The sequence below is a fragment of the Daucus carota genome, chromosome 5, assembly GCF_001625215.2.
Source record: "Daucus carota subsp. sativus chromosome 5, DH1 v3.0, whole genome shotgun sequence".
NCBI classification, from domain to species: domain Eukaryota; kingdom Viridiplantae; phylum Streptophyta; class Magnoliopsida; order Apiales; family Apiaceae; genus Daucus; species Daucus carota.
Window position 1 is genome coordinate 34,146,170 of NC_030385.2, and position 16,985 is coordinate 34,163,154.

The window sequence follows — 16,985 nt, forward strand, 5'->3', positions numbered from 1 at the left end:
AGATTGTGTTTAGATGATCCAAAACCGTACAATCTATAGGAGTATTTATAAGTGCAGAGAGACTTGTGTGCTACTCTTTCCCATAATTAAATAATCTGAAATAAAACCAGATTAAAAGTTTCAAGTTACTATATTCCATAAATAATCTGTCTTTCCCATAATTAAATAATCTAAAACAAAATCAGATTAAAACTTTCAAGCTACTATATTCCATAAATAATTTGAAACAAAATCATATTCTGAAATTTGCTTCTAATATACCCGAAAGTAAAATAAGTAGTTCTAAGTTTTGATATTTTTCATCCAAAAATTTCTGAAAATTAGAAAAATAGAACGGAGCGATATGAGAGGCGCCACATACACGCCCCTCGCTTCTCCTTTATATAAGTATACTAGTTGAGAAGCCGTGCGTTGCGGCGGCCTGTAAAAATTATATTAATGATTCAATATTAATATTTCTATAATAAAATAATTTTGTGGTTGTCTATAAAATGTATATTAATGTTTCAAAATTAATATTTGTAGGATAAAATAAATTTATATTATAAAAATCTTGATGTAATACCAATACTAATATATAAAATTGTAAAATTGGACTATAATTCATGGTGAAAAAATGAAAATAAATTTATACACGTAATTAACAGTTTAAAGCACGACGAATCTTAATTTTATTTGTGTTTTTTTTAAGTAATCATGTTCTTACATTGTCACCTTCCTCCAATTTTTTTGCATTGGTTGTGCACAAAAACATGTAACTTAAATCCGTGAGATAACCGTCTATAACTACCCTTGCTTGTAAGGACCTTTATTTTTAAAAAATGTATAAACAGCCTTCACTTAAAAGTTGCTTGAACGGAGCAAACATATTATGCATGAATAATTTTTTCCTGTATACAAAATAAATCATATAAAAATTAAAAACAACAAACATGTGCGATGAACAAAACAAATATTATAAAAGAATAACCAACAAACATACATCACTAATAGTTAATTTATTGATATCATCCATCAATAACTACTTTTGCTTGTAACAACCTTTATTTTTTAATACCGTATAAACAACCTTCACTTATCGTTGTAGAAGAACGGCACCACCGAGTTAGAAATCTTTTATTTTTTTTAATACCGTATAAACAGCCTTCACTTATCGTTGCAGGAGAACGGCACCACCGAGTTAGAAATCGAGCAAGAGAACTATCACCAGAGAGAGGTAGGGTTGTGGTATTGAAAGAGAGGAGGTTGTGTTCAAATGATCCAAAACCCTACAACCTATAAGGATATTTATAGGTGCAGAGAGACGTGTGCTGCTCTTTCCCATAATTAAATAATCTGAAATAAAATCAGATTAAAACTTTCAAGCTACTATGTTCCATAAATAATCTGAAACAAAAGTCAGATTCTGAAACTTGCTTCTAATATATCCGAAACTAAAAAAGGTAGTTCTAATTTTTGATATTTTTCATCCAAAATTTTAGAAAATTAGGAAAATAGAACGGAGCGATGTGAGGCGTCAGTTACACGCCCCTAGCTCACTTTTCCTTTATATAAGTAAGAGAGACTTGTGTGCTACTCTTTCCCATAATTAAATAATCTGAAACAAAATCAGATTAAAACTTTCAAGCTATTATATTTCATAAATAATCTGAAACAAAATCAAATTCTGAAACTTGCTTCTAATATATCCGAAACTAAAAAAAGTAGTTCTAATATTTGATATTTTTCATCCAAAAATTTCAGAAAATTAGAAAAATAGAACGAAGCGATGCGAGAGGCGCCACATACACGCCACTCGCTTCTTCTTTATATAAGTATATTGATTGATGATTGTTTCTAATATACCCGAAAGTAAAATAGGTAGTTCTAAGTTTTGATATTTTTCATCCAAAAGTTTCTGAAAATTAGAAAAATAGAACGGAGTGATGTGAGAGACGTCACATACACCCCCCCCTCGCTTCCCCTTTATATAAGTATATTGATTTAGAAATCGATTTAAAATTAAAAATGAATTAGAAATATTAGTAAGAAGGTTTTGTTTGAATAATTTAATTTATTTTAATAATTTTACATGATAAAGTTATATCATTTAAATAGATATCATATCACACTTGTTATAGTTACTATTATATTTTTCATAAATCAAAAGTTATTTTATGAGGCTGAAGTTCAAGGGCCCAGATAAATTTGATGGACGTGGGAACTTCTCTTTAACAAAGGGGTTGGGCCGGGCCAGAAACAGAACAGCCATAACCCGAACCTTTTACACACACACATATATACAACATTAAACCCTAGCCACACAGGCCTGTGGAGACGCCATTCTCCATCTCCCCCAACCCCAAATATTTTCACACATAACTGATAGTCTAGTAAACTTATGATTATGTGTAGTTCGATATATGTTTATATGCATATGAGTGATGTATGATTAATTGGAAGCCAGTGATGAGAAGGTATTAGCCATGAGCTGCAACAATATTTGCGCACCCATAATATGATGGGGTTGTTGATGCTGAGATGAATGTGGCAATATGCTAATCTGAGGCCGAGCTTACAAACACACGCATAAGTTTAAAGGAATAATATTCTGCTAATTGGTCGTATTCATCGGAAATTTTCCGGTTAATGTTAGTTGGGCTTAAGTTGTGGTGTCCGGGATAAATTGATAGGGATTTTTGTGCTGATTTTTGCTGCGTTACAGAGGCAGAGTATGACCACCGTCCGCCGGTCATAGGCCGAATGAATTGCTAGCGAATACCAGGGGATTATCTGTTCATTCTTCATCTTTTAATCATGTTTTTTTGGCTTAAAATTGAAAATTGCTTACAACCTGCTCTTTAAACCCAGACATCTCATATTCCCAATTGATTTTTTTTACTGACTTTATTCAATACTCCCTCCGTCTTAATTTATAGGTCCTGTTTGGAAAAAAAAATTGTCCCAAAATACTTGTCCTTCTCTTCTTTCAATACAAATTTATCTACATATTAATTGTGATTTTTTTGAAACTCGACATTATTCTCATTTCTCAATGCACTAAATCCTTATATTTATTGTGATTTTTTTGAAACTCAACTATATTCTCACTTTATCAATACACTAATCAATGATACATTAGATAAGATTCTACTCCCTCCGTCCCCTTTTACATGTCTCTTTTGAAAAAAAAATTTGTCCCAAATTACTTGTCCACTTCTCTTTTCAAAGCAACTTTTTGTATGTTTTTTCAAAATGTAACAACTTCCAATGTTTGACTAGCATATATATATACACAACTCTATCTAATTCATTACATTTATTAAGGATATGTATGAAAACAAGATCTCCACCTAACATTTTCTTAAGATGCGTTATTTTTTCAAAAGGGACAAGTAAAAAGGGACGGAGGGAGTACCTTTTTTCTTAATATGTGTGTTTATTCCAAAATGGACCTATAAATTGAGACGGAGGGAATAATAAAAAACCATACGACATCTACATAAATAGTCGCGCCGAACAAAAAAAAACACAGAAACAATCATCGATTAATCTATTCTTCTTGGAGATAAAATTATGTGATTTGTTGAAGATAATATGTACACATGTTTCGTTACTTTCGCTTCCGACATAGTTTGAGCTATCGACTAAGAATGCAATCTCCTGATAATTTTATTACTAAAACAAATACCGTACTCACACAAACGGTGAGACAACAAAAACCAAAACCACAACCTATCAAAAACCAAAACCACAACCTAGCAACCTTAGATTTGAAAATGCGAAAATGAAGTACTAGCTATACCAAGACAATCCTTAAATTTGGGAACAAACCCACAAAAATAAGATAACTCCGACCACCGTCGAGAACAAAATCACCGAGAAGAACGAGAAATCCGAAACTCTGTTAATTGAGATCTAAGATAAAGAAGACCAATTCGGAAAAGGTTTTGAATCCTTAGATCCGAAAATACAAACTAATACCAAAACTTAAGGAAAAAAAAAACTAATCTTAACTAACAATGAAGAGTTTTAGGAAAATTAAAATTTTATGAAGAACAAACAAACAAAAAAAAAAGATTTTGGGGCTTTTCACCGGTAGAGATCCGGTGGGAGCCCCCGGCTGCCAAGCAAGAAAAAGAAAGAGATGCTCGGGAGAAAATTAGGGTTTTACTTTAATCAGAGAGTTTTTCAATTTGTAGTATTGATCTCATATTCTTCATTCAAGATTTTAAAATGAAATAATTTAAAATATAATCAACTTTTACAAATATGTGAAGAAAAATAAAAAAAAAACTAACATATTCAACAAGAGAAAATGATTTGTCTACAGTGAAAAGATTTTTGTATAAAAGTCGTCGCACTAATTATTGAACTATTTCATCCTCACTATTAGATTGCATTGTTTATAATCAATTTAACGAAATTAGTTTTTGCAGACCAGCAAAAAATAATAAAAACTAATTTCGTTAAATTAACTCCATAGAACGTAGTTAAGATGAATAAAAAAAATAGTTTCCAATTAAGATGATAGTTATTATAAAAAAAGTTACTTTTCATTAAAAAAATATAAATAAAGTCACAAGTATATGATCTTTTTATTTGTTTAGCACAATCACTTCCATCTTTTCTATTTCTTCTATTTTGAGAGTCGATTCTTGTAATTAAGGTTTCATCCGTCACTTCTTCACTTCCGTAGCTTCATCTCCACATCCGATTAAGCCCCCTTAGCTCTCTTATCCTCTCTTTTATTTATCAGTTTTTTTAATAAAACTAATATCTAATCTTTTTTAGCGAGATCTTGTTGAATATCTTATTTTAAGGTTTTAATCGTGCCTATATATTCATAAGATGTGAGTATGTTATGTTTTGAAATTGTGGTTTGTTAGTACGGTTTTCTATAGTTTTTTATAAAAAAGATTTATATGATATTTTGGATGATTTATATGACTCGCATCTATTCAGGACTATAATGGATATATAAAAATTCACTTTTCAGAACAAAAAATTGTATATTTTGGGGACATTTATTGTTTATACGAGAGTAGAACGTCGAAACAAAAAATGAGCAATAGGTTTCTGAGAGTATTATGTGTATAAAAAATCATCAACCAAAATTAAATTGAAAACTTTTGATGAGTATTATGATGCGTGTCAATTTCGTTAACCAATATTCATCATAAAAAAAAGATTAGTACTCATATGAATTTTGTACTCTTAACCTTAAAGCAGGTAAAATAAGAAGCTGAGTGTCAGTCCTCTGAATATTGTACTTCAAATTTCCTTCCCCTTGTTTGTCTTCCAAAGTCTTTGTATGAATTCTACACTCTCACCTAAAGTCACCCTCCTTCCTGCTTGAAATTTCATAACTCGGGAACAGGGCTTCTTCCAGTTAAGTTGTACTCGTTCAACTTTGTTAATGGTGTCACCACTGTGTTGTACACTTCATCACCCCACTCATTCTTTATGGCTTTGATGCAATTATCTTCTTCATTGATAACTCTCTGACATGTCACATCCAATCGAAGTATACAATAAGGAATAAATAGAGAGATCAAGCTTAAGGAAAGAAGTACTCTTACAAACTAGTATAACATTAGGGAGTATAAAATACAAGTCAAAGAAGTAACAATGATAATGAATGACAATTAAAAATATATGGTTTGCGGTGTCAGTCCAAAAAGAAGACTTGATAAAAAATTCTATTTACCTTAGTGTTTGCACCAACCGTTATGACCTGGGAGGGGTACCAATTTATCCTGAATTTCAGAATCTATTAGAAAAGTGGATTCTATTGCTTTCTCTCCAGCTTCGGCAATAGGAGATTTCATCTTAGCAGCAGAAGCAAATGGTTTGTGATCAAGGTCTCCCATTCTTTTGACACCAACTGAGGCTGTCGAGATAGGCATGTCTTTCAAACCTTATAAATATAATAAAATATTAAGTAAATGAACCACTTTATATGGACTTAAAGTTTATAAGATATTGACATAAATTTTACTAGGATGACAAGAGAAGAGCAATATCAGCTCCTTTCGGGAATTCTACAAGTAGAGGATATGTGCAAAAATATAATCTGACTCCTTAAGTATTTCATTTAAAGAAGTAGTACTAATACCATTCCTTATTTTGTTGACCATGATAAGAAGCTACGAAAAAATCACTAAAATGAAACAAAAAAAAACTTGTTCAAGCAAGAAGTGAGATAAATTATGAAAATGTTACAATATACGAAAACTAATGATGTCATTAATCAATCTAAATTTCATATAACACAATGTTTCACAACATTTCTTAACTAACATGTAAGATTAGCTTTTGAAACTTTATTTTAGAGAGTAATTTTGTGATTAAAACACAAAAATTCAAAGCACAAATTACCTTCAATATATACATAGATAAGTAGCACTATTAGAATGTTTTTTCACAAGGACAACATTAAAAAGAAAAAATATAAAACGAACACAACGTTGCAATAAGAGTTTTTAATATATGGTAACGTATTAAGTGACTAAATATCTATTTAGCAAGTACTAGCTGTAGTATGTAGCATAAAGATCTGTTTCTTTGATTGACAAAATCATAAGCGTCACCAATCAGAAGTGCACTTAACTGGAGGCAATTGGCAATTAGGTCACGAACTCTGTCTGTTTTTTTTGTTACACAATAATTTTCACATCATGTAAATGTCCTATAATATTTGTAATAACATTGGATATGATAAATATAATTAAATATATACAAAGAAAATCACCTGAAAATACTCACGGGACATGAATTTTGGAGCACTTTCTTCATTGTTTACTGCAATATTTATTATCATAAGAAAAACTAAGATCGATAAATTATGCGATTTACGCATAAAGTTAAAGATGATATGAATAATAATTAATTCGTGTAATTGGGATAGCAAGCCCTTACAATAGATTTATGAATTGATGGTAAAAGATCATATCAATTAGAAAGATGTAAAACAAAGAAAAATTGGAAGGATGCAAGACAGAAAGAAATATGAGAAATGATACAAAAGAAGAGCCACCACGACAAGAGTGAGATATGAGATTACAGTCTGAGGGCGAAGGGAGAGGAAGATATGAGATGTTTTAAGGTGAATGAATAATGAATGAAAAACGAGATGTGAGATTTTTTTTTATAAAGGATATCGGAAGGATGTAGAACAAACACGAAGATTCTAGCGAAATAGTGATGATAGAATTGTAATACGTACATTATAACAAATACTCAATCTGAAATTCGCGAATTAACTTATTTGTATATCTTTTACGAAATACGAAAAAAAAAGATTTCAATATAAAATATACTCCATTGGTCTCACCTATTTTTTTACAATTTTCTTTCACTGTTTGGCACGAATATTAAGATGTATATAAAGTGTAGTTTCGTAAGTTATTTTTAATTTTCTTTTTTTGGAATAAAATTATAAACATTAAATTTAAAATTTTATTTAGAATTTTTTTAAATATTTTATGATAATATTATATACTTATATATTATAAGTGTAAGGGGGATAATTAGATCGTATGACCGTTTCACAAAAAGATTATCATCTGTTGGATCATATACTAAACAAATAAGCACCGTGAGATTGTTATGTTTTATCCTATAAGCCAATTGATATTTACTTGCATATTTATAATTTATTTTCTTAATCTAAAACAAATTCCGCTTTTCACATGTTTAAGATTTCTTCTTCTTTTTTTAATCCAAAAGAAATATTACCTACCAATTTTAATTAAAAAAGTATACAAATCCCACCGCCACAAAATTTATTTTATCTAATATATTTTCTTAAACAACACACCAAACAAAAATAATATTATGCACAATATAAACTAAATTTATATGGAAAACAAACCAAACACCTTTTCTTAATTCAAAATAAATTCTGTATTTTGCTTGCATGTTTATATGATTCCTTTTCTTAATACAAAACAAATTATGCTTATAAATTTAATTTTAAAATCATATAAATTTTTAGAAAAATAAATAAATCACATTAGATATCATAATTTTATTATAAAATACATTTATAAATATAATCTAATATAAAACACATTCATAAATACTATCCGATAAAAGTTGTCATCACATGTATAGAACCGTGCTACATAAATATATATATCAAAAAAATCAAGAGAGAGACGTGAAAAAAACATAACACAATTTGATATTATATACAAAATTCTCACATGCAAATATAAATTTACTAAAAAAAATTATACATAGCAAAATCTTTCAGATCTTTTATTATACAATGTTGAACATAAATCACTTCACATCAGCTTCGCTAATTTTTTCTTCTCATCTTTGTAAAAGTCTTATATAAATTTTATTAACACCAAAATAGGAATGTATCAGAGGGATAAAAAATAAACACACAATTTCACGAAGAATGTTCCAAATATACACAACAAGATTAACAAAAATTGATTGTAATAAATGATGTCGCGATTAATATCATAATTATACTAAACAATCATGAAGTCAAAAGTCAAGAATAAGATGTGATCAATACTTTCGTACAAACAGATTTTCGGGCCATCAATACTTCATGCGTCCAATTTGGAGGATGGGAAACAAGTTTATTGGGCCTATACCATATAATTTGGGCAGCCTTCCTAATTTACAACTGCTATCTCTGGGTCATCAGAATCCACTTGGAGAGAATATGCAACCCAATAACTGGAGGTTCTTCAGTTCTTCGGTCAATTTGCCTGCTTGTCCTCTAAGTCTCGAGGTCTTGTACCCCTTGGTATCTTGTTAGCATGTCCTGCTTAAATTTTCTATGGACGTCGAAATTTCAAGAATTTGAATGACCCCATTCCGGTATTAAAGGATAGCCAATATCCTAAACTTTCGTACCAAGACCTTTTACTTGCTACAAATGAGTGATAATTTAATTGGCGAAGGAAGAAACGGTTATGTTTACAAAGGAGTGCTTAAATCAGTGGAACATATAGCTGTTGTGAAAGTACTAAACGTTCAACTACGAGGAGCCAACAAGAGTTTTTACTATGTGAGGAACCCACTCCCGCAGAGAGTGATGGACATGGTAGATCTAACGATTTTACTAGATCAAGAAGAACATGGCTCAAATGTAAATCAATCACACAGCAGGGTTATAACGGAGATATGTCTAGCATCAATATTTGAAGTGGGGATATTATGTTCCAAAGAAACCTCATAATAGAAAACAACAAAAACAAGGTATACAATGGCAATAGCAACTCAAATCTTCACTTGTATTTGTACTACATGTACTATTACACCCAACAATACAATGACAATAGCAACCAGAAGTCCAAGCTTTTATGTAAATGTAAAACCAACTTGCAAGTTTTAGTGTCAATCAGAAGATTCCTCACCAATCCAGTATGTCAAGTGACTCTTGGTTTCAGTATCTTCAGCAGGCTGCACTCCCCATCTTCCTCCTCACCCACTATAAACTTTAAAGGGGTCAACACAAAAACAATTGCATTACAATTTTAACAAGACAGAAAGAAAGCACGTACACGTGCATCAAACACTAATAGATAATATAGATACTATTTTCCACATTTGTTAATTCCTGTTACAATTACTACATTGTCAAAAATAATCAATTGTAGAATGCCTCACAGAGCATTTAACTCGGAGGAATCGGAAATAATGTCATTCCTACTACAAAGCAAGTGAAGGAAGCTCCTATTCTATTTTAACTTCAAACGGCTAATAACATTTACAATGGCTTTACTTGGATAAACCTAAAATGACTCCGCAGGATGATTCATCTCTTGCATGGAATGCTGCACTAGTGCCCAGGTGAAAAAAACGGATGGGCCCAAAACTATATTTTAAGCATACAAGAATCTTATATTGTAGACCTATAAATTGAAGACCCCGTGCTTATGATTTGCTTTTAAACTTTCTTTGTGCTTTCAAATCTACCACAATCACAGTTATGTTGTCCTTGCTTCCCTTTTGAAGAGCACGATTTGAGAGGCACTCAGCTGCTGCTTCAGCAGCAGGATCAATTATTTCACCCCTCTCCATCGGTACTGTGGCACCATTTTTTTTATGCCAGAGAAGAATCCGTTTTCGAGCCATTTCACATACCTCCTCATTGGTCATGACATCCCATAAACCATCACTGGCGAGAATGAGGCATTCATCTTCTCTCATTCGAGGAATAAACATCACTTCAGGGTCTGGAATAATCCAGGGTTTTAAATACCGATCACCTGCAACCAAAAGCAATGACAGTTGAAACAATTAATAAACAACCTCGAGTTTGATCCACATAACTAAGATGAAATGCTTTTTAGCATGAACACAAATATAACTCCATGATTCAGCCCAACAAAGAATGCTAATTGCATGCACAATGTTTGGTTGACAAGGATCTTATATTTGCTATACGAAGAAATACATTTAAATACACAGAGCAATGACCGGAAGGAGTAGAATAAAGATCCAAACAATTCAGGACATGCATATTTTTAGAGCTATATGCACACTGCTCACTCCAAAGTAACCTTCATATTTAGTTCCGACGAGAATCTTAATATAAAGTTGCTAATAAACTAAAATTGCTCAGTACTTGGCTGTATTATTTGACCATATAGAAAATACTATGACCTCACATAAGCCTTTTTATGCAGGGAAATTTCAATATATTAGATCTCAGATTCTGAATAAAACTTCTTACAGATATTACAGTAACAGTATTTAAGATAAACATCTGATAAATGTATCACAGATTAATTTTATACACAAGTTAAAGCTTATTGACCATATTAATGGCCTCACAATTCTATATAATGGTTCCACCAAGTCTTGAACCCAACCTGTATCCCTCGGAGGTCAAGTTATTAGACATTTAGACCTCATGGCGACAAACCCTTATTGTCCTCACCTGACAAATGTCTATTTAGGCAAAACAGAATGTGACCTGAACAATTATTTTTAGAACAAAAGTCCTCATACCAAAAACATTTCATAATTCCAAGTGTATAGCAGTAGTTTTATACAAATTCCCAATTTAGTTTGAAGAATAACTTAAGAAATTAGGAATTAAAGAACACACTCATTCTGATACTTGGCCACTTGGGTATCTATAATCTCAATTGAAGAGTTACTCTTTTATACCAGTACTACGCCATATATTCACTGCCCCCTCCCATCCACAGCCATCTATTATACATGCTACAACTACAACTATATCTAGTCACTACAATGTACGGTGGGATCAGAATTCAGATTATACATGCTACAACTACAACTATATCTAGTCACTACAATGTACAGTGGGATCAGAATTCAGATTATGATCCAAGTTGTACCTGTGCACAGTTCTAACATGGACTTGCGGTTTTTCAAAATACCTTTATGGAAAAATCATCTGCAAGAAGGGACTCCATACAAACATAAATCTCTAACTATTGTTTAGCGTTAGCGGAATAGATCAAAATATACTCAAGTGCACAGTGAACATCAAGGTAAAGAGTATTACAAATGACATAGAAATCGGATGATATCTAGAAACGAGGGACTGCTTCACCTCAATTCAAAGCAGAAAGCCTTAACATAGTAATTTGAAGATGAATGTTTAGCATAGTAATTATGAAGATCTATCAGATTTCAAAATTATGAAGTCTACTGACATCACATACAGTACCGATTCAAGAAAATGACACTAGATAGGCTGAAATCCTAATATTAAAACAAAGGAAAATAAAATCCTGAATATACGACTTTACCAAAATAAAACTAACTAAAAAGTCACAAACACAAGCATGTAGTCCTATCCTCTCATAAATGTTCATATCCACACGGATAACTTATTCTTAGGAAATACGCACCTATGGACCTTGACATTGCAAGTACACCAAAAACACGATGCCCATTCCACTGTATGACTTTGCCTCCAGCTGCTTCAATCCTCGCATATTCGTCTTCGCGATTTGGCTACATTAGTAACACATGAAAGAACATAAAGAGAATATTTTTTAGGTGACTAAATGATAAATGTAATCAAAATACAATGCGCAAATAAGCAACAAGAGAGGTTACTTTATGATCCACTGACAATGCCAAGGGTTCTTTTCCACGGCACAGGACCACTCTAGAATCGCCACAATTTGCCACAATTATATGAGAGGAGCAAACAATAGCAACAGCAGCAGTAGAGCCAACAGTTTCTGGAGCAATAGGTGCAGCATTAGCTTCTCCTCCAATCTCAGCATCAACCTTGAGAAAAGTATTGCTAAATGCTTTCCTCCACTGTTCTTGGCAATCATCATTAGTACTCCCGTCATTCAGTTTGGCCATAAGAAGGTCCAATTCCTCGGCCAAAGCAGAATGAAATCGCTCTCGACAGTAGTTTGCAACCTGCAAGTTCAAACACAATATAAGATCAAATCATCTGCAATAAACAACACATGAAAATGTGAAATTGATGAACATATTGAGGAAGAAGGATAAGAGGGTGGAAGTGCAGGAGCTACCTGAGAGCCACCGTGACCATCATAGACTCCGAAAAAGTGAGCAGTCAAGTGACTTAAACATTTTGTTACTCCATCAAGTGCTCGATCACCAATCAGCATTTGAGTAGGAATTTTCATAAACCTGGGTACAGTTGCAAGTGCATCCTCCATTTCTGGTCTCCGTCCACATAAAGATGTGAATCCCCAAAGTGGTACATAGTCGATCTCAAAAACACTGCGTGCGCCAGGCCCACCAGATCCTTGCTCAGAGGGTAACTGGACAACTGCAATTGGTTTATAATCAGCCCCATTTGCAAGATTATCCTCAATGCTCAGAGTGACAGCAAGTGAATCTTTCACGTTTGCTGTCATGTTAGACTCTATGAAACCTGTGGGCTTGGTTATATTTTCAGTACTGCCGACATTTTTATCCGCAGCTATAGAACTTGGTCTTCCCATATCAGACAGAGCTTCGAAAGCTAATATTTCATCAGCCCCGATGCTGCTAGAATCACTTATTGCTGCAAACGAAAAAGAGCTATCTAGGATCTGATTGCCTTCCACCGATAAGAAATCATCTTCCTCGCTTTCCTGGATTATAGCATTATTAGAAATCAAGTCATTTTCCTTTCCGGACATCAAATCAGACACTGCAGGCCCGACACTACTTTCTCTAGGCACAGACACCCCGACGCAATTAGAGTCCATCTCAGAATCATCACAAATAATATCCTCACTCTTACCTGAATTAAACTCATCAGGACTTTTAGCTACAGAGTCAGCCAATAAACTTGTATTGTCTGTCATCAACTTGAGCTTAGTAATATCCATATGGGTTCTTGTAGTTGTGTTATCACACATTAAATTACCTAACATAAATGGCAAAGCAGCGGCCGAGGCCATTTCCTCCATCAATATCACTATTCGGATTGTAGAAAAAGTTACCTTCCAGCCCCTCTAAAGTTAAACAGCCTGTCATTATTCAACTAATTCATCACCTTCTACTATCATCCAGAACAATCTCGACATATGACAGTGGATGTGAACAGAACATATTCAACAAAAAACGAGCTCAACGCAACTATAAGTAAACAAAGTTTGTTGCCACTCTCTCTACTATTCCTCGAAATGGAAATGACTAGTCAGATCTGGTAAACAAAGATGGATACCTACTTCCATTTGTGGAAACTTTTAACCAAACTTGGACACGTCAAACTCCTCTGTTCCTTATCTATACCACTATCAACTACAATTAAACCCAAGAACTATATAAATCCACAAAATTCAACAAAACTAAAACAACACAACCTAAAAAGTGCATTTAAATCCAACCCTTTATCTGTAAATGCAAGAAAGACACAAAACTACAAAAGTGAAGTTGTTCATGAGAAAGAACCTAGGAAAGCAAACTAAAGTCCCAAGAATCACAAGAAAACCATAGATTAACAACAACCAAAAAGTTCACTTTTTTACAATAATTTCAAGTTCCCTGGATCTAAGGCAACCTATATCAACCTCTTGAATAAAGTACATCTATATCCTATATCTAAACAACATCTATCCATCACTTCAATCTTGAAAAACAGTTAGAATCACTTAAACATTAAGAAGCATTTTTATAAAGTACAGATTTCAAGAATCACTACCTAATCTTCTTGGTCATCAACAATTGAGCTCTTCACAGCTTCAAATCCATAAAAATTGAATCTTTTAAAGAATCAAGAAAATGGGTAGCTTAAAGGAATGTAAAAAGTGAGACACAACTCAATGTATGTGATATTGTGATCACTTCAAAGGGTACCCTTTCCTCGAATTATTTTTTTAAAAAAATAAGTAAAAATTAGAGATATTTTAGACTTGGTTAGGAAGACTGGAAGAGCAAGAAAGAGTGAAAGACCCTAAAGAACAAACAGAGAAAATTAAGAAACAAAAAATTACTCCCTCTGTCCCATTTAATTGTATACGTTTCTTTTCAACTGCTCGACACGCATTTCAGTGCTCTTATAAAATATAGTTCCGTAACTTATTTTTGAGATTTTCTTTTTCTGAATAAAAATATAACATCCAAACTTTAATTCAGAAAAAGAAAATTTTAAAAATAAATTACACAACTACACTTTACAGGAGCATTAAAGTCCGTGCCGCGTCCCCGTTCCCCAATGTATACAACTCAGGGGGACGGAGGGAGTATACAATAGTGTGGAATAAGGACAGGTGTCAAATCAAGAGAGGATAGAAACATTTTATATAAAAACAGCTCCACCCAATTTTCATGCCCTCACGCCAACTCCAACTATATATTCAAGGGAAAATAGATTTTTTTGCCACCCAACTTATTATTTGTTTAGAAACCTACCACTGAACTATAAATTTTTTCTTTTTTGTCACTAATGTTAGGTTCGGACCTTTTTTTGTCATTAACGTTAGGTTCGAATTTGATTATTAACACTATGTTATTTTTTTAGTATTATTAAAATATAGTGTTAGTCTGCAATATAATAGCGATCTGATATGTGTCTATATCTTTATGTAGTGTTCTAGGTAGTTTACCTTGGAGGACGAGAGTTGGACACGCATTTTGAGACTTCAAAAAATTTCAAAAATTATTTTATTTTATTTTTTCTGAATAAAATTTAATGTTGGTTTTGTTTTTCCTTAAAAAACGTTGGATTTTTTTGGTTATTAACGTTATGTTTTGATTTGATTATTAACAATATGTTATTTTTTGGTTTCAAAAAAAAAACAATATGTTATTTTTTAGCATTATAAAAACATAATGGTAGTCTGCAATATTATGGTGATATAATATGTGTCTATAACATTATATACAGTCATCTATATGTCCCTTAGCTAGTTTACCTTGAAGTACGAGAGTTTAACAGGCATTTTAAGAACCTAAAAAATTTAGTTTTATGAATTAATTTAAGACTCCACAAAAATATAGTATCACTTGACTTTATAGTTCTTTACCACTACTTGTCACGTATTTTAAGGTTCCCACTTTTTATAAATATAGTTCCATAAGTTAATTTTGAGATTTACTTTCTGAGTAAAAAAAATCCATACTCTCGTCCTCTGAGATAAACCACCTAGGACACATATGGAGTACTACATATAAAGATATAGTTACAGATCACTATTATATTGCAGACTACCGAAAAATAGATTTTCGAAAAATATCGTTCAGATGGTCGGAAAATTTAAATAAAGGTCTGATTTTAATTAAATATAATAAAATTTCCCAAAATGCCCTTCAAAAGTTAACGGTAACTGCAGAAGATAATGGAAAGGGTGCAAAGTGTCTACAGGCTAAAAGTAAGGGGCTGTATAGTGTTTATTCCAAAACTATTAGGTACAATGTGCAACATGCTGAAATCAAATGGATGCCAAATGCAATTAACTTTAAAAAGAATAACATAGTGTTAATAATCAAATCCGAACCTAACGTTAGTGACAAAAAAAAAATCCGAACCTAACATTAGTGGCAAAAAAGAAAAAATTATAGTTCAGTGGTAGGTTTCTAAACAAATAATAAGTTGGGTGGCAAAAAAATCTATTTTCCCTATATTCAAATTTGGATCACTAAAAGATCCAAATTTGGGACGTGATCCAGATCCTATTCCAATCACGTGATCCAAATATAGATTCAAATTCATCCATCTTTATAATATTCATATACTTTGATTTTAAATATTTTAAAAAATGATTAACTAATTTCATCATTAATTATAATAATATAATTAACAAATAGACAAAAATAAAATATTATTAAATAATTCAAAAAAGTTAAAACAGTACATAAAAATAAATTAAAAATATTAAAATAATACATTAAATACTAATTCTCAGAATTAGTATATTTTTCCCACAAATGCTCAATTAGTGCATTTCGAAGTTCAAGATGACAATATTTGTCTTTGATTTTTCTGTAGCGATTGATAAATTGTTGAAATTTTATTTATTTTGAAATTTTAATTTATAATTAATCGTTGTTTTAATTATATTCTAATCTTAATTAATCTATCTTTAATAACATTAACAAAATCATCAATTAATAAAAAAAATATTATTTTAATGTTTAAAAGATTTGGATCAGTGAATGGTAGTGATCCAAATTTGGAACAGTACTATTCACTGATCCAAATTTGGATCACTTTTTAGTCCACGATTGGAGTGGTTTGGACAGAACTACCTCAAATTTGGATTTTTGGATCATGGTTGGTGATGCGCTTAGAGCTAGAGAGTCTTCGCTTCTTCAATCCAAAACACTACTTGATTTACTTGATGTCTATTTCAGCATTAAATTAAAAAAATGTCTCTTTTCTTATTTTATTAAAAATCAAATCTGCGTTTTAAACTGAAAATATACTTCAAACATTTATTAATAAAATACTTGGGCGAAGACTAATGAAAGGACCGATGAAGTGTGTTTTATTTAATCTTTTAAAGTTTAAAAACAACTCTACGATATATAAGACAATTATATATATATATATATATATATATATATATATATATATA

General features: G+C 31.7%; 1 protein-coding gene across 3 annotated transcripts; it reads right to left on the reverse strand.

Annotated features, from left to right (window-relative positions):
• Nucleotides 1-9,483: 9,483 nt before the first annotated feature.
• Nucleotides 9,484-14,357, reverse strand: LOC108223640 (probable protein phosphatase 2C 6). Of its 3 annotated transcripts, none has more exons than XM_064093570.1 (5): nt 14,111-14,357; nt 12,486-13,436; nt 12,052-12,369; nt 11,841-11,946; nt 9,484-10,220 (listed from the first exon to the last, which is right to left on the reverse strand). In XM_064093570.1, exons 2-5 carry the CDS (start codon nt 13,374-13,376, stop codon nt 9,886-9,888), a joined length of 1,650 nt encoding a protein of 549 aa, XP_063949640.1. In that variant the 5' UTR covers nt 13,377-13,436; nt 14,111-14,357; the 3' UTR covers nt 9,484-9,885. The 3 variants fall into 3 exon arrangements, with proteins under 3 accessions (XP_063949640.1, XP_017253476.1, XP_063949641.1); XM_017397987.2 differs by having other exon boundaries at nt 12,486-13,710; XM_064093571.1 differs by having other exon boundaries at nt 12,486-13,055; nt 14,111-14,356.
• Nucleotides 14,358-16,985: the final 2,628 nt, after the last annotated feature.

Excerpts from the sequence above, each read along its gene's own strand:
- LOC108223640 (XM_064093570.1), bottom strand. The coding sequence starts at position 13,376 with ATGGAGGAAATGGCCTCGGCCGCTGCTTTGCCATTTATGTTAGGTAAT. Across the intron at positions 11,947-12,051 it reads CATTGTCAGTGGATCATAAA|CCAAATCGCGAAGACGAATA; the intron begins GTAACCTCTCTT and ends TTACTAATGTAG. Across the intron at positions 10,221-11,840 it reads TGCAATGTCAAGGTCCATAG|GTGATCGGTATTTAAAACCC; the intron begins GTGCGTATTTCC and ends TTTTGGTTGCAG.